Genomic DNA, 20260 nt, shown 5'->3' on the forward strand with positions numbered 1-20260 from the left:
GGCGTGTCCCCACCCCATGGCCATGTCCCCCCTCCCCATGGTACATGCTGGTGTCCCTGTGCCATCACAGATGGAGCTGTGTCCCCAGTGTCCCCCATCCCCACAGTACACACCAGCATCCCTGTGCCACCGTGGACAGAGTCGTGACCCCATGTCCCCCGTGTCCCCATCGCCCTGTCCCCCCATATCCCCTGTGTCCCCTGGATCTCCTGTGTCCCCCATGTTCCCCTGTCACCCCATGTCCCCTGTGTCCCCCATGCCCAGGAGACACAGCCGTGTCTGCGTCCCCCCACCATGTCACTCCCCGGTGCACCGACTCCTTACCGGCGCCGACCCAGCTCCGCGGCCGGGGGGGCGGTCAGGAGGGAGCTGTGCGGGGATAGGGGCTCAGGGCTGGCGCTGTGCTGGGGGGGCACACAGACACACATTCACCCGTGGGTGCGGGTGCACTGCGTGGGCCTGGCGTGGAGGTGGCTCCAGGGCGCAGGGGGAGCCGTGCCTCCCCCGCCGCCGTGTCCCGGTGCCCCCCCCCCGGGGCTGGCCGCGGCGGGAGGGGGAAAGGGGGGCGGGAGGAGGGGCCGTTACCGGGGGAGGGCGTGATGCCGCGGCGGGGGGGGGTCACGGTGCCTCTGCTCGCTCCCGGTGTGGGTGCACGGGGTGGGGGTGCCCGGGCCCGTTCCCGGCGATGATGCCCGGTGCCGTTCCCGGGGGTTGATGCCCGGTTCCGTTCCCGGGAGTTGATGCCCGGTGCAGTTCCCGGTTCCGTTCCCGGGGGTTGGTGCCCGGTGCCGTTCCCGGTGCCGTTCCCGGGGGATGATGCCCGGTGCCGGGGGCGGGGGCAGGTGGCGGCAGGTGCGCGTGCGGGGCCGGGCCGTTGGCGGGGGGCGGGGCCGCGGGGCCGGTGCCCGCGCGGGGCCGATCGCTGCCTCCGCCGCTGCGCCATGGCCGGTACCGGTACCGGGGCCCGGTGGGTGCCGCTACTGGCCCTGTGCCTGGCGACCGCCGTGCTACCGGACCGCACCGGGGAGCGGCTGCACGTCTGCAAGGAGGTACCGGCACCGGGAGATGCGGGGGTGGGGGGGGGGAGAACAGGTAACCCCCCCCTCGCCCCCGGGAGATGAAACCGATCCCCGTAGCACGGGGGATGCGGAGCCGGGGCTGGTCCCTATGGGATGGGGAGGACGGGGACAGGGGGTGGGGGGGGTCCCCGTGGCACCGGGGATGGGGCTGGTCCCTGCGGGGGGGCTCCCTATAGCGTGGGGGGACTGGCCGGTCCCCTGGGGGCCCGGGGGGGGGGCTTTGCCCCCCCCCCCCGGGCCCCCAGGGGACCGGCCAGTCCCCAGGGGCTTCAAGTCTTACCTGGAGGAGGGGTCCCATGGGGTCCGTCACCTACAGGGAACATATGGACTGGGCTGTGCTGCCTGTAATGGGGCCGGGGGGGGGCTACGCGGGGTCCCCTATAGGGATGGAGGAGTATCAGGGTGGATAAAGGGGGATGGGGGAGGTGGCTTTGCTGCTGGGGGGTCTCCTCGGGGACACCGGGGTCATCCTGGGGGCCACTCCAGCCCCACATTTGTGTCCCCAGGCTGGTCCCTGTGTCCCGGTCGGCTGCCGCTCCCGGGGAGACATTGGGATGTCCCCAAACCTTCCCCGGGCACGAGCACTGCTGGGGGTGGTGACAACGGGAAAACGGGGGGGACAGGATGACACAGGTCCCCATCAGCCATGTGCTGTTCCCACCCTGGCACACAGTGGCCCAGTGACCAAGTGGGGACAAAGTGTCCTGCGAGGAGAAACTGGGGAGCTCTGCCACTCACCGGGACCCGGCCGCCTCGGGGACAGCGGTGCTGGGCTGACCCCCCCGCCAGCTTCCAAATTTCCCTCCCTGGGGGTCTGTGCTTACCCTCCGTGAGGTCCTCGCCCGGCCCCCCCTGGCTCTCCCTGACCTGCGGCTGCTTTTCATCTGGGCCAGTAATTTTTTTTGTGCCGTGATCCAATTTTTTTGTGTGTGTTCCACGGCCCGGAGCTGGAAACAATAGACCGGCTGGCGCCCGTCCCCAGGAAGGATCGCTCCCATGGAGGTTATGTCCCCTGTCCCCATCCCTGTCCCACCCATTGGGGACAGACCTTCTCCCTTTCCTGACCAGAGCAGGGTGGCAGTGGCAGCCCAGGGTCCCCCCTCCTGCTGCAGAGCTGCCCCAGGGCTGAATTAGGTCGATTTATTTAGATTTTTTTTTAAATTTGCAGCCTTTATGAAGGGGAGTGATTAATATTGCTTGTCCCAGCCTCTCAGCTCCATGCCAGGGGCGAGAAAAGTTTGGGAAGAGGGAAAAAACATCTTTTTCTCAAGGGAATCCCTCGGGAGCACGAGCTATGTTGGGGCTCAGGGCTGCTGACAGCCAGGGTGACCCCATGGGTACCCCCATCCTGGCCGTGGTGGTGGGCACCCACCTCTGCGTCCCCATCCCAGGGCCGTGGGGGGCTCGGTGCTGCCTGTATGCGGGCAGGGGGTTCTGCAGGCGAAGCCTTCACGCCTCTCCGACCCCCTTTCCCCCCCCCCCATCGCTGCTGTTTCCAGCTGACAGGAAACATGAAAGCGTTGTTTTCTTGCCAACCTGCCACGCTCCGGTGTCTGCCGGGAGCACGAAGCCACGGCGCCCGGCTCTGAACCCCAGCGATGCTGCGGGGGGGGGGGGGGGGCTGTGGCATTGCTCCCTCGCCCACCCCCCCCACACACACCCAGTACCCCACTGCGCTGCCATCAACTGCGCAGCAGCCGGACCCGGCCTTCACTCTGCCCGGGAGATTAACCGCGCCGGCTGGGCTTCGCCTGCCCCCGGCATCGCCTCCTCGCCGGCCTTGAGCCAGTCTTGGCTTGGAGGCAGCTGGCGGCACGGTGAGGGGGGGGGTCACGGTGCCCCGCTCTCCCCAGCCCTTCTCCTTTCCTCTCAGCTGCTCCCTGCTCCGGCATCCAGCCAGCGGCACTGCCGCGGGGTGCCCGCAGCCGGGTGGGTGTCCCGGGGCTGGCGGCTCCCCGGAGGACGGTGCATCCGGGTTGTGCCGAGGAGCCGGTTTAACGAGCAACGTGTGCCACCGCGCTCGGGCCACGCCAAGGCAAACGGTGCCGTGCCGGCGACGGTGCCATCTGCTCACCAGCGTTCGGGGGGATGCCGGGGTTTCAGCTCCCCCCCGGGGAGGGGGTGGCAGTGCCGGGTGCCTACGCTGCACCGAGGCTGTCTTGTCCCATGGGGGTGGCCGGGGAGGCCCTCGGCACGTGAGCGTGGCCTGGGTGACCCCACAGCCCTCCCTGGGGTTTGGCAGCCCAGGGGGGGATGTCCGGGGGGGGGGGAGTCATCCTACCTGAAGCCCCACCCTCAGCATCCCCCCAGCCAGGCATCCCCTGGGACCCCGGCATCCCCCTGGTCCAAGCATCCCCCCCAAACCTGAGCATCCCCCTTCCCCCAGCAACCCCCACCCCCAGCATCCCCCCACCCTGAGCACCCCCCACCCCCAGCATCCCCCCACCCTGAGCACCCCCCACCCCCAGCATCCTCTCCCGCTGCACAGGCCTGTCCCCAGGCTGGGGCCGAGCAGCCTGGCTAAGCTGGCCAAGCTGGGGGACTGGGCACCGCGGGACATTGCAACAGCTTAAAACAAAAATATCAATGCAAGAGGTGGCTGCGAACGTGCTGGGGACGAGGCAGCTCCTCGGGAGTGGGGGGAGCACAGTGGGGGTCTCGGGGCCACAGCTCTCCCTGTGTGTTTTCTCTTCCAGTCCGAGTACCACTACGAGTACACGGCGTGTGACAGCACGGGCTCGCGGTGGAGGGTGGCTGTGCCACACACGCCGGGACTTTGCACTGGCCTGCCGGACCCCATCAAGGGCACCGAGTGCTGTAAGGTTGGGGGGGCGGATGGGGGGGGGGGTCCTGGGGCGTGGGAAGGGCAGGGGTGGGAAATGAGGGCGGGGGGGGGGGGAGAGGAGCGGTGAGACGAAGCGCAGCTTTTCATCAGCTCCGTCGCAGCGCGGTGCCTTCAAAGGCGGCGACGGGACCTGTCTGCGCGGCAGCAATAAGCTCTCGTTAGCTCTGTCAGCTTGTCACGGGGAAGGCTGGGATGCGATGAGGGGGATGAAACCCCCCTCCCCAAGCCTCGGGGGGTGCCGTGGCTCTGCAGCGTGCTTTGGGCAGGGGGTCGCATCCTGCCTGGTGCTCGCTGGTGGTCAGGCAGGGAAGTGCCGCGGAGTTGCCAAAAATCATAAATCGAGGGGGTTTGCCTTGCTGCTGTGGGGCCACGCAGGGATGCTCGGGATGGGGGACCAGGGGTTGCACAGGGATGCTCGGGTTGGGGCATTCCAGAGCCAGCTGGGCATTGCCACTAGTGGGAAGCACTCCAAAAAGCGGAGCTGAGGGTGATGAGGCCAAAGCAGCACTGGGGGGAGCGACCACCTTGACCCCCCCCTTGTTGCACGCGGGCAGCTTTCTCTTGCAAGGCGGGCGAGTTCCTGGACATGAAGGCGCAAGCGTGCAAGCCCTGCGCGGAGGGCACCTACTCGCTGGGCACCGGCATCCGCTTCGATGAGTGGGACGAGGTGCCCCACGGCTTCGCCAACGTTGCCACCAACCTGGAGGTTGACGATGGCTTCGGCGACGCGGTGGAGAACTGCACCGCGTGAGTCATGGCTCTGCCACCGGCACGGCTCTTCTGCGTTAATGGGCGGACAGCTGGAGCCTGTCTGCTCCTCCCCAGGAGGATGCTTGGGACATGGCCACCCTCGCATGGCAGGGATGGGCAGCAGTGAGCAGGATGGGTGGTGTGACACCTCTGTGCATCAATAGCACCCCATTTCCCTGACACGCATCCCCTACGCTCCCTCTGTCACCCTTCCCTGGGAGGCAATGCCGGCAGGGCGCTGCAGGGGACACCGCAGCCACAACAAGGGGACACCCCGGCAGCATCACCCCCACCCATGCTGACAGGACCCCAACCCCGTGGGACAACCACACCAGCCCTCCTCAGAGAGGGAGCACCCATGGGGGTCCCCACACCTTTGCACCACAAGCCAGCACCTTTATTTTCCACCATGACCTTTTGATCAGTGCCAGCAGCCACCGAGCCCTCCCGCCAGCCGGTTGCACTGGCAGCCACCGAGCTGCCCCGCGCTGCAGCATTTATGCAACTTGCAAATGTAACCTACTTCCAGCAGTGCTTTAATTATTCAGCCGCCGTCCCCGGTGCGGCTCCGACGCGGCAGGATCCCACTCTCCTCCTCCCTGCAGCCCACCCACCTCTTGCCGGCACAGTGGGGATGGGCTGGGGGGTAAAGGTCCCCCAGGGATAAGGGTCCCGGCCACCACACAGTCACATGTCCCCCGGGCTGTCCCAAGCGCCCCAGCTCTCCATCCTCGGTCCTGGGGGTTCCCCGTGCTGTCCCCAGGCCCCTGTGTCCAACTCCTCTTCCCTGCTCCACCTGCCTGGGGACTGTCACAGCCGTCCCCGCTGTCCCCATCCTGGCTGTCGCGGGGTTCGGACTGGTGACAGAGCCCATGGTCTGTGCCACCCGCCTCAGGTCGACGTGGGTGCCACTGGGGGACTACGTGGCCTCCAACACGGATGAGTGCACGGCCACCCTCATGTACGCCGTCAACCTCAAGCAGTCAGGCACTGTCTCCTTCGAGTACATCTACCCCGACAGCAGCATCGTCTTTGAGTTCTTTGTAGGTGCTGGGGCCCGGAGGGGTGCAAGCCAGGCTGGAGGGTGGGGGTCCCTGGGGACATGGGGAGGGTCCTCATCCTCACACCACCTCTGCAGGTGCAGAACGACCAGTGCCAGCCCACGGTGGAGGAGTCGCGCTGGATGCGGACGACGGAGAAGGGCTGGGAGTTTCACAGTGTGAGTACGGGGGGCAGGAGGTGACTTGGGGGGGGTGTCCCTTGGCACAGTCCCCAGGGTCCCTTGTGTGTCCCCCTGGGGGAGAGGATGCTCCGTAAGGATGCAGAGCGGGTGGTGGGTGATGGCAGATGAGTTAGTGCCTCAACCCCCCACCCATGGGTGCCAACCCCCTCCCCAGCAGTGGGACCACCCGACCCTGCTCCCCCCGACCCCCCCCCCCAGCACCCCCCACCCCTTTTCCAGGTGGAGCTGAGCCGCGGCAACAACGTGCTGTACTGGCGGACCACAGCTTTCTCCGTGTGGTCCAAGGTCCCCAAGCCGGTGCTGGTGAGGAACATCGGCATCACAGGTAGGTGGGTGCAGGGTGGGGGGGTCCCACCGCCCCCTCCCAAAGGCTCCCTCACCCTGAGCACCTTCCCGCTGCCAGGGGTGGCTTATACCTCCGAGTGCTTCCCCTGCAAACCCGGCACCTACGCCCCTGCCGCCGGCTCCTCCACCTGCCAGCTCTGCCCCGCAGACACCTTCTCCAGCAAAGGAGCCACCGCTTGCCAGCCCTGCGAGCCCACCACCTACGCCGGTGAGAGGCGGCAGCAGCGTCCCCTCCCCTGTCCCCTCACCCTGAGGTGGCAGCCAGGTTCTCTTGTCCCCCCAACCTCTGCCCTGCGGAGATGCTCCTGGGGAAGGGAGAGGTGATGCCAGGGACAGGGAGGACCTGCCAGCCCTTGGGTGGGGACAGACACGGGCATCCCGCTGGTGGCATAGGGCAGGCAGGGCATCCCGTGGGGACAGCAGTAAGGTCCCCTTGCCGGGCTGGCTCAGCTGCCGTCTCCCCCATGGTCGGCAGAGCCTGGCTCGGCATCCTGCAAACCGCGGCCGCCCTGCACCGACAAGGATTACTTCTACACCCACACTGCCTGCGACGCCGGTGGGGAGGTACGGCCGGGGGGAGGATATCAGGGGGCTAGCATCCGCTGTCCCTGTGTGTGTCCCCCCCTACCCCAGCTCAGCCCCTCTGCTTCCACCTGGGCAGACCCAGCTGATGTTCAAGTGGGCAGAGCCAAAAATCTGCAGCGAGGAGCTTCCCCAGGCGGCCAAGCTGCCCCCGTCCGGGGTGAAAACCAAGTGCCCCCCCTGCAACCCCGGCTTCGCCAAAAGCAACGGCAGCGCCTGCCAGCCCTGTCCCTATGGCTCCTACTCCAACGGCTCCGGTAAGGATGTCCCCATCATCATCCCCAAGGGGTGACTGGGGCACCCAGAGCTGCTGGGGAGGGGGGGGGAGGTGGGTGCCACCCCGGTGCAGGGTTGTCCCCTCCTGTCCCTAGGCTGCCTCAGCTGCCCAGCGGGCACCGAGCCAGCACTGGGGTTGGAGTACAAGTGGTGGAACGTGTTGCCCCCGAACATGGAGACCACCGTCCTCAGCGGCATCAACTTCGAGTACAAGGGGATGGCAGGTAGTGCCGGAATGCTGTCCCCTCGCTGTCCCCTCCCACAAGGGCAGCCAAGGACCCTGCTGAGCCATCACCATGTCCTTGCAGGCTGGGAGGTGGCTGGGGACTACATCTACACGGCGGCAGGAGCCTCTGATAACGACTTCATGATCCTCACGCTGGTGGTCCCTGGCTTCAGGTGAGGTGGGGACCAGCACCAAGGTGTCCCCAGGGATGGGGGGGACATTGCCATGCGCTAGAGCCTGGCAGTGTCCCCACACCGTCCCCAGCCCTCCGAGCCCAGTGCTGGAGGATGCAGAGAGCAAGGAGGTGGCCAGGATCACCTTCGTCTTTGAGACGGTCTGCAGCGTCAGCTGTGAGCTCTACTTCATGGTGGTGAGTGGGGGGGACACAGCGGGGGGAGTTTGGGGGGGACACACTGGGTTTGGGGGGAGTCCCACCATTCCCCTGTCCCCGCAGGGCATCAACTCCCGCACCAACACGCCAGTGGAGACGTGGACAGGCCCCAAGGGGAAGCAGTCCTACACCTACGTCGTGGAGAAAAATGCCACCATGAGCTTCACCTGGGCTTTCCAGCGCACCCCCTACCACGAGGCGGTGAGGGACGGGGGGTGACATACCCCCCTGGGGGGGCTGCAGGTGCTGGGGGGCACGGGTGGGCGATGGTGACAGGTGCTCTCGGTGCCAGGGCCGGCGGTATACCAGCGACGTGGCCAAGCTGTACTCTGTCAATGTCACTAATGTGCTGGGAGGGGTGGCATCCTTCTGCCGACGCTGCGCCCCTGAGCCGGCTGGATCCTGCGCCCCGTGTCCCCCTGGGAACGCCATGGACCGTGGCTCGGGCACCTGCCGGCCCTGCCCACCCGGCACCTACCTGCGGGGTCACCCCTCCGACGGGACCCCCGCCTGCCACCCCTGCGGCCCCGGCACCCGCAGCAACCAGGTGCCTGTCCCTCCCTGTGTCCCCTGGGGGCGTGGGTCCGTGGGGTGGTGGGGTGATGTCCCCGCGGGTGATGCCAGCCCCCCTGGCCATCCCAAATGGGTGATGCTGTCGGCCCCAGAGTGGTGACACCAGCCCCCCCCTCCCATCATGGGTGGGTGACACCAGCCCCTCTGGCCATCCTGGGTGGGTGTCACTGTCAGGACGGGTGATGCCAATCCCCAGCTGTCCCCAGGGAGGTGATACCAGCCCCCCTGGCCATCCAGGGTGGGTGACAGTATCTGACCCCGGGTGGGTGACACCACCCCCCCCCCCCGGCTGTCCCTGAGGGGTGATGCCAGCTCTCTGCTGTCCCCAAGGGGATGACCCCAGCCATCCCCAATAGGTGATACTACCTGTACCCGGCCGGGTGACACCAGCCCCTGGCCATCCCTGACTGCCATCTCCTGCCCCCCCCCCAGCTCCGCTCCCTCTGCTACAACAACTGCAGCTTCTCCCTGGCGCTGCCGGGCCGGATCCTGCACTACGACTTCTCGGCGCTGGCCACCGGCACGGCCTTTGCCAGCGGCCCCAGCTTCACCGCCAAGGGCCTCAAGTATTTCCACCACTTCAACATCAGCCTCTGCGGCAACCAGGTGAGGCCGGGGCGGCAGGCAGCGCTGCCCGCAGTGCAGGCAGCACCCACAGCACTGCCCGCCTGCCTGCTGGCCCGGGGCCGGGGTTAGTGCCTTATCTGGGCCGTGGGAACAGGCAGGGATGGGTGCACGTGGTGATAGGAACACGTGTGTGCATGCACGTATCGTGCAAACACGCACGTGGGCATGCATATATGGTGCAAACACATGCGCACGTGCAGTCATGCAAACACAGGGAGTCATGCAAACATGCAAACACATGCACATCATCGTGCACATGCATGCATGCATTTGTGCGAGCACAGGTGTACATGCAGTCATATGGAAGCACGTGCGCATGTGCACGCAGTCATGCAAACATGCGCAGTCATGCTAACACATACAAGTGTATGCATGCAGTTGTGCAAACACAGGTGTGCATGCAGTCACATGTGCACACATGCACAGCCATGCAAACACACATGCACACTTGCAGTCATGGAAACACATGCACATAGCCACGCACGCACATGCAGTCATGCAAACGCATGCAGTTGTGCAAACACAGGTGTACATGCAGTCATACGTGCACACATGCACAGTCATGCAAACACATACGCACACTCATGCAAACACATACGCACACTCATGCAAACACACATGCACACTTGTGCGAACACACGCGCACATGCACAGTCATGCAAACTCACATGCAACTACAGTCATACAAGCAATCGCACGCTCATGCAAACAGGCATGCAAACACGCACAAACGCTCATGCAAACACCCATGCACACCTGCAGTCCTGCAAAGACACGCACACGTGCGCGTGGTCATGCACACACAGGTGCACGCACAAACGTGCACCGTCACTTGCAGACACCCCCACACACGCGTGTGCCGTCCCCAACCAGCGTCATCCCCCTCTCCCTTGCTGCCAGGGCAGGAAGATGGCCTCCTGCACCGACAACGTGACAGACGCGCGGCTGCCGGCGGGCGAGGGGGACCCTGCCCGGGTGGTGACGTCCTACGTCTGCCAGTCCATCCTGGTGCCCCCCGACGTCATGGGCTACAAGACGGCCGTGTCCTCGCAGCCCGTCAGCCTGGCTGACCGCGTCGTGGGTGAGAGCCGGCACTCGGGGTGCTCCGGTGTCCCTCTTCTCCCCCCAACCTGGAGCAAACCCCTGTGGTTTGACCTTCATCCTCGCCGTCCCCTCCTGTGGGACCCCGGTGCCACTGGGACACCCCACTTTCGCCACAGGCGTCACCACCGGCTCCACGCTGGATGGCATCGCCTCACCCCCCGAGCACTTCCCCCCCGGCCACCCTGACCTGCCCGACATCGTCTTCTTCTACAGGTGAGGGTGGGTGGCCGGGGGGGGAGCACACACACACACAGGGACCCCACTTTTCCCCCTCCTGAGCCCCCCCATGCCCCCCATCGGCAGGTCCAACGACGTGACGCAGCCCTGCAGCGGCGGCCGGGCCACCGCCATCCGCCTGCGCTGCGACCCGCTGCGCCCGGGCACCGGCAGCCTGGCCGTGCCCAGGTAGGTGGGGACGGTGCTGGGGACCAGGGTGGCTTTGGGAGGGGTGGGGAGCATCCTCACCCCACCCCAGGGTGACCCCCCATCTCCTGCCCACCCTGGCTGGCAGGGCATGGGGTGCATCCCTTGGGTGCTTTGCTTTGGGGACCCCACCGTCCCTGCTCGCTGTGTCCCCCACCCTGGCTTGTCACCACCGGCCGAGCCCCCCCTCTTTTTCTTCCTCCCCCCCTCCCCGCCCCCCAGCAAATGCCCTGAGGGCACCTGCGACGGCTGCACCTTCCACTTTCTCTGGGTGACGGGCGAGGGTTGTCCCCGCTGCTCCGCCGGCCACTATCGCCCCATCGTCGGCGCCTGCCTCGGCGGCATCCAGGTACAACCATGACACCAGGCTGGGATGCCACGGGGATGGGCTGGGGTCACCCACCCCGCTGAGCCCCCTGTATCCTCCCCCCACAGAGAACCACCTACGTCTGGCGGGAGCCCCGGCTGTGCCGTGGCGGGCAGAGCTTGCCGGCGCAGAAGGTGAGGGGCTGCAGGAGCGTGGATTTTTGGCTGAAGGTGGGGATCTCTGCCGGCACTTGTGCCGCTGTCTTGCTCGCCGCCCTTGCCGCCTACTTCTGGAAGAAGAACCAAAAGTGAGTGGTGCCACCAGGATTTTGGGGACGGTCATAGCCACGGGGGGTTGATGCCACTGCTCTCTGTCCCCAGGCTGGAGTATAAATACTCCAAGCTGGTGATGAACGCAGCAGCCAAGGAGAGCGAGCTGCCGGCGCCAGATAGCTGTGCCATCATGGAGGGGGAGGACGCCGAGGACGACCTGGTGTTTGCCACCAAGAAGTCACTTTTTGGCAAAATCAAGTCCCTCACGTCCAAGGTAAGGGGCGGGGGGGCACAACCACAGAGCAGACACCGGAGAAGCCACAGCAGTGGTGTGGTTTGTGGCTGCTCCGTGCCTCAGTTTCCCCACCCCAGGGGGGGACGGGGGGAGGAGGCGGGGCGGGGGGCTCAGCCCGCTGACACCGGGGCTCGCCGCAGAGGACGCCGGACGGTTTTGACTCCGTCCCGCTGAAGACATCGTCCGGCAGCACCGCCATGGAGCTGTGACGGGGCAGGGGGGGCCTCCCGCGCCCAACCCCCCGCCCCCCCAACGTGGCCTTAGGGACCCGCTTCCAACCGGAGCTTCGTTACAGCTTTTGTACGTCCCCTTCCCCCGTGACCCCCCCCAAACCAAGCGCTGAAAAATGCCAAATACAGGTGTGGGGTTTGTACAACGGCTCTGTGTGTCCCCCCGCGACCCCCAGCCAGGCACACTGGCACACGTGGGGGGGGGTGCAGGTGGGTGTGACCGTGGGCACGCCACAATGGGGGGGGGAGGAGCGTGTTGTACGTGCGCACAGGCGTGTCGGTGCGTGTGCGGGCTGCTCGTGCGTGGGGTGGGGTTGCACACGTGGGCTGTGTGCGTACACGCGTGTGGGTGTGGGTGTGCACGTTGTGGGGGGTGTTCACACGCTTGGTGGGGGGAGCGTGCTTGTGGATGGGGACGGGCACGTGCACATGCGTGTGCGAGCTCCGGCCGTGGCACGGCTGACTCCTGTGCTGCTGTTGCAGCTCGGGGTGCCGAGGCGAGTGCCCAGTGGAACGCGGCTGTGCCATCCTGGGCCAGGCCATGTCATGCCGTGCTGTGCCATGCCATGCTGGGCCAGGCCATGTCACACCATTCCATGCCAGGCCATGCCACGCGGTGCCATTCCGTGCCAGGCGGGGCATGCCACAGCTGGGCACCAGCCCTGTACCCACCTCTCGCTGCCTGGGCTCACTTGGCCGCCGGCACAAATTGACCTCTTTGGGCAATTCTGGCCCAAAGCGGGTGCCCACTGCCACAAGCTCCCGGCACGGCGTTTCCCACTGCCGCCCTGGCACACGGGTCATCCAGGGGGTCCCTGCGGCCTTGGTCCCGAAGCCCCTGGTTCCCCTCTGTCTTGGGGGACGGGGTCCCCACAGTGGAGGGGGCACCCAGGACCCCTCCAGGAGCCCCCCAAGGACCGGACAGTGGGGTCTGGCTCCTAGCCTGGGGACGATGGTGGGGGCTGCTCCCGTGGTGGGGGGTGGCCGCCCTAAGCCAGCATTTCCAAGGGTGCGTCCCCCGGTGGGGGCCGGTGCCCGGTGCTGGGGGCGGAGGTGAATATTGGGGTGCCATGGGGTGCTGTGGGGGGACGCTTGGGGACACCCAGGGCCCCCCGGGGATGCCGGTGGGCGCGGAGGGGGGGGGGCTGGGGGTACCCGGGGACCACCAGAATACCCGGGGGGGGGCTGGGATTAGCCAGGGAGACAGGCGGACACCCGGGGGTGCCCACGCAGACCCCCAGAGTCCCCGGGGACCCCCGGGGTGCCGAGGGATGCTCGGACCCCCCCACGGGGCTGCACCCGCCCCGCCGCGCCGCCGCCGCCCCACCAGGGGGCGCTGCTCCCCGCGACGCGCCCTCTCCCCCCCCGCCAGCACCGCCTGGCGGCGGCGCTGCCTGCGCAGTCTGGTGTTCTGCGCATGCGCCGCTCCGCGCATGCGCGCCGGGGAGCGGCCGCCGCCGGGGGCTGACAGGAGTCGCCGCTGCCGCCGCTGCCGCCATCATGGTGCTGGACCTGGATCTGTTCCGTGCCGACAAGGGCGGTGACCCCGCCATGGTGCGGGACATGCAGCGCAAACGCTTCAAGGACCCGGCGCTGGTGGACGCGCTGGTGCGGGCCGACGGCGCCTGGCGGAGGTGTACGTGGGGCGGAGGGCCGGGCCGGGCCGGGCCGGGGGGCTGGCAGACCCTCCCCGGGCTGAGGGGGGGGGCTGAGGGGAACTGGCACCCCCCGGGGCTGGGGGACCCCCAGGAGGGCCTGTCACCCCTCCCAGAGGGGATCCTCTGTCCCAGGCTGGGCATGTCCCCTCTTCTATGCCCCCGGGGTGGGGGACCCCTCTCAGCCCCCCCAGCCTGGCGGCCTGTCCCCAGGTGATGCCCCCCATCTCCTCTCCCCAGGGATGGGGGATCCCTCAGGGATCCCTCTCTTCCACCCCCCACAGGGCTAGGAGCCTGTCCCCAGATTGATCCCCAAACGCCCTCACTGCGGCAGGGTGACCTTTGGGGGATCCCTCCCGCCCCTCTCCCCAGCCCCGGGGGATCTCCTCGGTGGTTCTTTCCCCTCTGGAACTGGGGGATCCTGTGGGTGGATCCCTGCGGGGGCCAGGGGCCTCTCTCTGGGTGGATCCCCCTCACCCCCTTCCCTAGGGCTGGGGAGAGGTTCTCCCGGTGGATCCCCCGTCCCTCCTCCCCAGGCCTGGGGGCAGATCCCTGGTGGCGGTCCTCCTTGGCCTGCACGTGGATCCCCACCAGTGATCCAGCCCCACCGGTGATCCGCAGGGATCCACTCCCTACGCTGCCACTGGAGCTGCACTGCTGCAGGATCCAGCTGGGCAGGGCTGGGGGGGTGCCCACACGGTGCCACCCCCACATGTTGGGGTAAACCCGTGCCTGGGCGGTTCGAGGGGGCAGGAGCAAAGGCCCCATCGCTCCCGGCCCGCGTGGGAGGTCCGGCAGTGGGAGCTGCCATCGACCCGCGTTTTCGGGTGCCTGAGCGTGGAGGAGGGTGTGGTGGGAGGCGAGGAGGGGTGGGTGCCCCAGAAACCCGCAGTTCCCAGGGCACCCCGGTCCCCCTTGCCACTGCCACGGGATGAAAGAGGCAGCTTTAAACACCTTATTAATCCCGTTGCCTTGATGTGAATGAGCCCTGCCCTGCTTAATCACACCCGGCGCGTCCCCTGGCTCCGGCCGTGCCGTCATCACTGCCTTAATTTTATCCGAGGGCCTTTCATCCCACAGGACCAGCCAGCTTTCCAGGCTGGCGGTGGGGGCTGCGCCCTGGCCCCCTCCCCACGGGACTCTGGCCCATCCCGGCGGTGGTGGGTGCTGCGGCGGGGTGCGCTGGCGCATAACCGCGAGGCACAGGGCTGGCAGGACGCGCTGGCGAGCAGCCGGCTGATGCAATCCCGCGTCTGCCGGTGCTGGTGCCGTGGGGTCCATGGGAGGCTGCCAGGGTCGTGTTTGCCGTGCCCTGTTCCCTGGCTCTTAACCCTTTGTGCTTCCTGACTCTGGATCATCCCCTGTGGGTCTGATCCTGCCTGCAGATGGGGATGTCACCTTGTTGGGTTGACACATCCCTGGCGTTGGTGTGTCTCAGACTTGGGCTGCCCTGTTGGGAGGGGATGGCTGTGTCCTGGGCTTTGCTCTTCCCAGCCCTGGTGTCACCAAGGGGGACCTCCCCTGTCCCCTCATCAAACAGCCTGAATCTCATCACTGTGGCCCCAGAGCCCTGGATCCGCTCAGCCCTCAGTGCCTCCAGCCCGGCCTGGCGGTCCTGGTGGGGCCGTGGCCCAGTGCGGTGTCACACTGGTTTTTTTCAAATGACACCTCTGCGTGGGAGCCCTCTGGTCCCCGCATCTCTGCCCCACGTCATGGCCAGCCCAACACCACGCTCTCACACCATCAAGCCTTCCCTTGTCCTTCTGAAATGCCCGGGGCTGGCAGCGATGGACATTCCTGGAGCTGCCATCCCCTCTCTTGCTCCTGCCTGAGGCTTCACGGCCCCTCTTGGTGCCAGACAGGGATCCCAGCCCCCAATGCCACTTGCGTGGCTGGCTGACGGCTCCCTCCCTTCTGCTTTCTAGGCAGGTTTCGTGCCGATAACTTGAACAAGCTGAAGAACCTGTGCAGCAAAACCATCGGAGACAAGATGAAGGTGAGGCATGAAGGCAGACGGTCCTGGCAGCAATTCACTGGTGGGTCATTACTAACTGGTGGCATCTCCCCTAGTTCTCTGCTTTCCAGGCCTCTCCCTCGCATCATTGAGGAATATTTTTACCCTGGAGCTTTGGCCTTTAACCTTGCCATGGTTTCTTTTTCCTTCTGCTGCAGAAAAAAGAGCCAGTGGGGACGGACGAGTCCGTACCAGAGAGTGTGCAGAACCTCGACGAGCTCACAGCTGACGTCCTGGGGGTGAGTCTGACCCTGTCTCCCCCCACTGTGCCACTGGCCAGCCAGTTTGTCCAGAGCTTTGCCTTTAATTGCCCGAGTTGGTGGCATGAGGTGCCCAAAGCCCCAGCACCAAGCGAGGGGACTGCCTGAACCCCCTGCCAGGAGGATCCTTATTTCCCCCCTGTCCCATGCCAGCAATAACCAGCTCTTGCTCAGTGTCCTTCATCTAAAGACCGTTTTAGCCCCGGTCCATGGCAGCTCACCAGCCCAGGGCTCGTCCTGTGCTTCCCTGGGGGATTTGAGCAGCCTCAGTCATTACATGTCCTCTGCAAGTCCCTTCCTCCCTGCCCGTTCCCTTTCCCAGTTCGTTAACCGTGATGTTTAATGAGCATGGTGTTGGCTGGCTTTTGGTGCCATGGGAGGTGACTGCTCCCCCTCGTCCCTGCCGGGCGCTGTGTGATGCCGTAGTTTGCTCAGGCCCTTTCAGAGCCTGACTTATGTCGGTCCTTTGTCCTCCGGGGCTGTTGTTTGATGTGTTCAGTCCACAGTTTCACTCCAGAAGCCGTGTCGGTGAGGCAAGGGTCCATGATTAACCGTGCTCAGCTGCCAGCCCCCCTCTCCCCAGCAGTTTCTTCCCTTCCCCACCTCACCTGGGTCCCTGCACAGGCTTTGCAGGTATCCCAGATCAAGAAAGTCCGTCTCCTCATCGACGAAGCTATCCTCAAGTGCGACGCCGAGCGCGTGAGGCTGGAGGCAGAACGTTTTGAGAGCCTGCGGGAGATCGGGAACCTCCTCCACCCCTCAGTGCCCATCAGCAACGACGAGGTAGGGACAAGAGTGCTCCCAGAGCTGCAGGGCCACTCGGGGCCGGCCGCAACGGTTCATCAAAGCTAGACAACTGCCGGCAAGCGGGGGGCTCACTGCGGGGAGGTCCCCCCAACCCAAGATCAGCAGGCGGGTGAATGAAATCTGCATGACAAGACAGGGTTTCCTGCTGGGAGCAGACAAAGAGCAGCTCAGACAACGCTGGACACGGCCATTGTTGGGGGAATACATGGGAAACTCGCTTCCAGCCGGGGGGCTGGGATCTCCCTTCGCTGCTTTCATTCATCTGGCGGGAATATTTTGCTGGGGGAACACAATTGGGCTGGGCTGGCTGCCAAGTGGCCGCATAATAAGTGACCGGCTGGGATCAGGACTGGGGTTCCAGGCTCTGTAGTGTGGGATCCCAAACTGGGCCCAGTGCAACATGGAGACTGGTGTCACCACCGCCCTGGGGAGCTGAGGTGATGGGCTCCCCCTCCTCTTTGTCTTTGTGCAGGACGTGGACAACAAGGTGGAGCGGGTCTGGGGTGACTGCAGCTGCAGGAAGAAGTATTCCCACGTGGACCTGGTGGTGATGGTGGATGGTTACGAGGGAGAGAAGGGGGCGGTCGTCGCGGGCAGCCGCGGCTACTTCCTTAAGGTGCGAGCCCAGACCCCCATGGGGGCACAGAAACGATTGGAGCCGGAGGGAGAGCTGAGGGAAATGAGGGGGGGGCAGGGGTCATGGCTTCTCCTCCCCTGAAACAAGCTTGCTGCAGTGATGGCAGCTTCTGTGGCGGCATAAGCTCGCGCTGAGCTGGCTCATCGTGTCGGACGGACTCTGGCCTCGGTGGTGCTGCTGGCGTGGCCTGGGTAGCCTCCAGATCCACTCCAGCATCCCTGCCACAATCAAGAGGGTGATGCTGAGCCTGGCAGACAGAACAGCCTGGAGCTGGCGTGGGCTCCACCTGCTCCCGGACCTGCTGAGCAAGAAGGGATGGCACAGTGTGTGTGACAGGCGGTGGCTTCCCTTGTCCCCCAGGGTCCTCTGGTGTTCCTGGAGCAGGCCCTGATCCAGTACGCCCTGCAGAGCCTCCGCGCCAAGGGCTACACTCCTGTCTACACCCCCTTCTTCATGCGGAAGGAGGTGATGCAGGAGGTGGCCCAGCTCAGCCAGTTCGACGAGGAGCTCTACAAGGTGAGTGGCTCAATGCCTGCCGGGTCTCCGTGTCTCACCGCCTGGCACCCGCCGGCCCCTCCAGGCACCGGCTTTCCAACCGAGCCACCACCATGTGGCTTCCCCCACAGGGAGGGAGCCGGCTGAGATCCCCTCTGCCCCGGCGAGGCCTCGGCAGTCCCCTTCTGCTCCCTATCTCTGGGGTCCATCTTCATGGTTGACGCGGTTGTCATGGCGATGTGGTGACGGGGAGGTGGCTCGTCCCCAGCCTCACTGGCAGGAGGCCATTGGGGCTTTTGAAGGAGGCCAAACAAGCAGCAAACAGCAGCTGCTCCCTTTCCCGAGCTGTCCTATTCCTGCTCTGAGCGCCGGCCCCGGAAAGCCTCGCTGCCTGTCCCCGTGCAGGCAGGGAGAGCGGCTGCCTGCGCATCTGCCAGGGACCGTCTGTCCCCGGAGGTGCAGGAGCAGCTGGGGAAAGGGGACGGTGGCTCTTGTCCCACCCCGCAGGTGATCGGCAAAGGCAGCGAGAGGGCCGACGACAGCTCCATCGACGAGAAGTACCTGATCGCCACCTCAGAGCAGCCCATCGCAGCCCTGCACCGGGACGAGTGGCTGAAGCCAGAGGATCTGCCCATCAAGTACGCGGGGCTGTCGACCTGCTTCCGTCAGGAGGTGGGCTCCCACGGCCGCGACACCCGTGGCATCTTCCGTGTCCACCAGTTCGAGAAGGTGAGAGGAGCAGGGCGGCATTCCCACCGGGAATTTGGGGCTGTACCCGGGGCCGGCGCCAACTCGGGGTTCCCTTCTCTTTGCAGATCGAGCAGTTTGTCTACGCCTCACCCCACGACAACAAGTCGTGGGAGATGTTTGAGGAGATGATAGCCACGGCGGAGGATTTCTACCAGTCCCTGGGCATCCCCTACCACATCGTCAACATTGTCTCGGGTAGGGGCAGGGGCTTCCTCACTGCATGGCACCAGGGCCACCTCTCTGTGCCGCGGCGGCCCGGGAGGAGACCAGCCACCTCTGCCAGCGCCTCAGGTGTCACTGTGGCCCTGACCCACTTCCCAGCTTGGCTTTCTTTGTCCCTGCCTCACTTTCCCGTGGTGTCTGTCCCCAGACCTGGCGAGGGGGAGGAGGTATCTCAGCCCCAGGGCGTGGAGGAAGGAGACATTTGCTTTTCTGCAGAGATCCTCTGCTTTGCTCGGGGTCCACCGGGATTGCGTGTGGGCACTGCACCAGGCCAGGACTGTCCCCACTATCCCTTCCAGAGGGACAGTTTGAGTGTCCCGACTCCTCCTGAAAACTCTCCCAGGAAAATTATCCTGTTTAAACACCCCTTCCCAGCCTCCCTGCTGCAGTGCAGGAGCCCCACATCACTTCCAAAGTCACCTCCGAAGCTTCACCCCTTTAGTCCGTGCTGCCCTATGATGGGCACGTTCAGGGCGGGGGGCAAGCAGGAGTGGGAGCCCCCCCTGCTCAGTGCTGCCCCCCTGTCTCCTAGGCTCCCTCAACCACGCTGCCAGTAAGAAGCTGGACCTGGAGGCCTGGTTCCCTGGTTCCGGCGCTTTCCGCGAGCTCGTGTCCTGCTCCAACTGCACTGACTACCAGGCGCGCCGCCTGCGCATCCGCTACGGGCAGACCAAGAAGATGATGGACAAGGTGAGGCCGAGCTGCTGGGCTGGAGTCTGGGTGGGGGTTGCTGCTCGTCCCCTCCTCGCCTTCGCCGTGTCACACCCCCCCCTTTGCCGTATCCCCGCTGCAGGTGGAGTTCGTGCACATGCTCAACGCCACGATGTGTGCCACCACCCGCACCATCTGCGCCATCCTGGAGAACTACCAGACGGAGGAGGGCGTCCGCGTCCCAGAGAAGCTCCGAGACTTCATGCCCCCAGGTAATGCCCAGCACCCTCTCTTCCCCACCCAGCCTGGGTGTGTGTGTATTTGTGGGGGGGTCCCAGTGGCCCCCCCTACATCTCCCTCCTGCCAGGCTGGGGGGGTGTGATGCGTGGTGCCTGCTCTCCCCCCCCTGCCCAGACCTCCGGGAGCTGATCCGGTTTGTGAAGCCGGCCCCCATCGAGCAGGAACTCTCCAAGAAGCAGAAGAAGCAGCAGGAGGGGGGCAAGAAGAAGCCGGGGGGGGGAAGCGAGCGGGTGCTGGAGGAGCAGATGCAGAACATGGGTGTCAACAGCGCCTGAGTCCTGGGCCCCCACCCCACGCCACCCCCCCACCAGGGACCTTTGGGGCCTCCTGAATCATCCTGCCTTCATCGCCGGCTGGGGCTGCGCCCATCACCTTCACTTCAGGGCCTGTGTGTGGCAGGGAGCTGCCGGTCAACGCCTGGCTCCCCCCCCCCACGGAGCACCGCGCTCCCACGGGACGAAGGACTGACGCTATCGGAGCTGCGGTGTGTGTGTCCCCCGCACCGAGTGGGGCCGGGGACCCCCCCCGGCGCCCTGGTCCCTTCCCTGGGGAGGGAAAATGTCCTCTCCCTCCATTCAATAAAGCCAAGAACTGCTGAGCTGTGTGTCCCTGGGGGGGTCAGGAGGGAAGGGGGGGGCACCAGCCGGGTGAGGTGGGGGGGGGGGGCCTCTGGCTGCCTTTCCCCCTTCTCCCCCCCCCCGGGGGCCTCCGCCAGCCCTGCACAATGGCCCAGACAAAGGCCGTGCTTGCTGGAGCCCATTTGTAATTCAAAGAGGGGCCGGGGGCCCCCCACGCCTCGGCCCCAGCTGCCAGCCCGGACCCCCCCCGCAGGTGGGTACTCGGTGAGTGAGGGTCGGGGGGGGGGGCTGCGTGCCTCAGTTTCCCCGAGGAAAGGGGGTCC

The 20260-nt window shown here is 65.9% G+C and overlaps 2 protein-coding genes across 3 annotated transcripts; both read left to right on the top strand.

The window, feature by feature from the left end:
- The first annotated feature begins 867 nt into the window (after positions 1-867).
- Positions 868-11694, top strand: ELAPOR1 (endosome-lysosome associated apoptosis and autophagy regulator 1). Its single transcript, XM_052815315.1, has 22 exons — positions 868-1049; positions 3776-3896; positions 4479-4671; positions 5570-5717; positions 5813-5893; positions 6137-6242; positions 6321-6470; positions 6738-6826; positions 6924-7101; positions 7216-7344; positions 7429-7519; positions 7611-7716; positions 7801-7938; positions 8030-8284; positions 8743-8916; positions 9838-10018; positions 10158-10254; positions 10345-10446; positions 10687-10813; positions 10900-11078; positions 11152-11317; positions 11479-11694. Exons 1-22 carry the CDS (start codon positions 942-944, stop codon positions 11545-11547), a joined length of 2988 nt encoding a protein of 995 aa, XP_052671275.1. The 5' UTR covers positions 868-941; the 3' UTR covers positions 11548-11694.
- Positions 11695-13000: 1306 nt separating this feature from the next.
- On the top strand, positions 13001-19957 carry SARS1 (seryl-tRNA synthetase 1). 2 transcript variants are annotated; one of them, XM_052815316.1, is made up of 11 exons: positions 13001-13204; positions 15149-15219; positions 15396-15476; positions 16122-16280; positions 16777-16920; positions 17302-17457; positions 17944-18165; positions 18252-18381; positions 18941-19098; positions 19202-19331; positions 19474-19957. In XM_052815316.1, exons 1-11 carry the CDS (start codon positions 13069-13071, stop codon positions 19632-19634), a joined length of 1548 nt encoding a protein of 515 aa, XP_052671276.1. In that variant the 5' UTR covers positions 13001-13068; the 3' UTR covers positions 19635-19957. The 2 variants fall into 2 exon arrangements, with proteins under 2 accessions (XP_052671276.1, XP_052671277.1); XM_052815317.1 differs by having other exon boundaries at positions 13100-13204; positions 15149-15259.
- Positions 19958-20260: the final 303 nt, after the last annotated feature.

The sequence above is a fragment of the Harpia harpyja genome, chromosome 19, assembly GCF_026419915.1.
Source record: "Harpia harpyja isolate bHarHar1 chromosome 19, bHarHar1 primary haplotype, whole genome shotgun sequence".
Lineage (NCBI taxonomy): Eukaryota > Metazoa > Chordata > Aves > Accipitriformes > Accipitridae > Harpia > Harpia harpyja.

What these genes read in the sequence shown, in the direction of transcription:
- ELAPOR1 (XM_052815315.1), top strand. Translation starts at nt 942, where the DNA reads ATGGCCGGTACCGGTACCGGGGCCCGGTGGGTGCCGCTACTGGCCCTG. An exon ending in CATCAAGGGCACCGAGTGCT is followed by an intron (nt 3,897 to 4,478) that starts GTAAGGTTGGGG and finishes GCACGCGGGCAG; the next exon opens with CTTTCTCTTGCAAGGCGGGC. An exon ending in CGAGCCCACCACCTACGCCG is followed by an intron (nt 6,471 to 6,737) that starts GTGAGAGGCGGC and finishes CATGGTCGGCAG; the next exon opens with AGCCTGGCTCGGCATCCTGC.
- SARS1 (XM_052815316.1), top strand. Translation starts at nt 13,069, where the DNA reads ATGGTGCTGGACCTGGATCTGTTCCGTGCCGACAAGGGCGGTGACCCC. An exon ending in GTGTCCACCAGTTCGAGAAG is followed by an intron (nt 18,166 to 18,251) that starts GTGAGAGGAGCA and finishes TTCTCTTTGCAG; the next exon opens with ATCGAGCAGTTTGTCTACGC. An exon ending in CATCGTCAACATTGTCTCGG is followed by an intron (nt 18,382 to 18,940) that starts GTAGGGGCAGGG and finishes CCTGTCTCCTAG; the next exon opens with GCTCCCTCAACCACGCTGCC.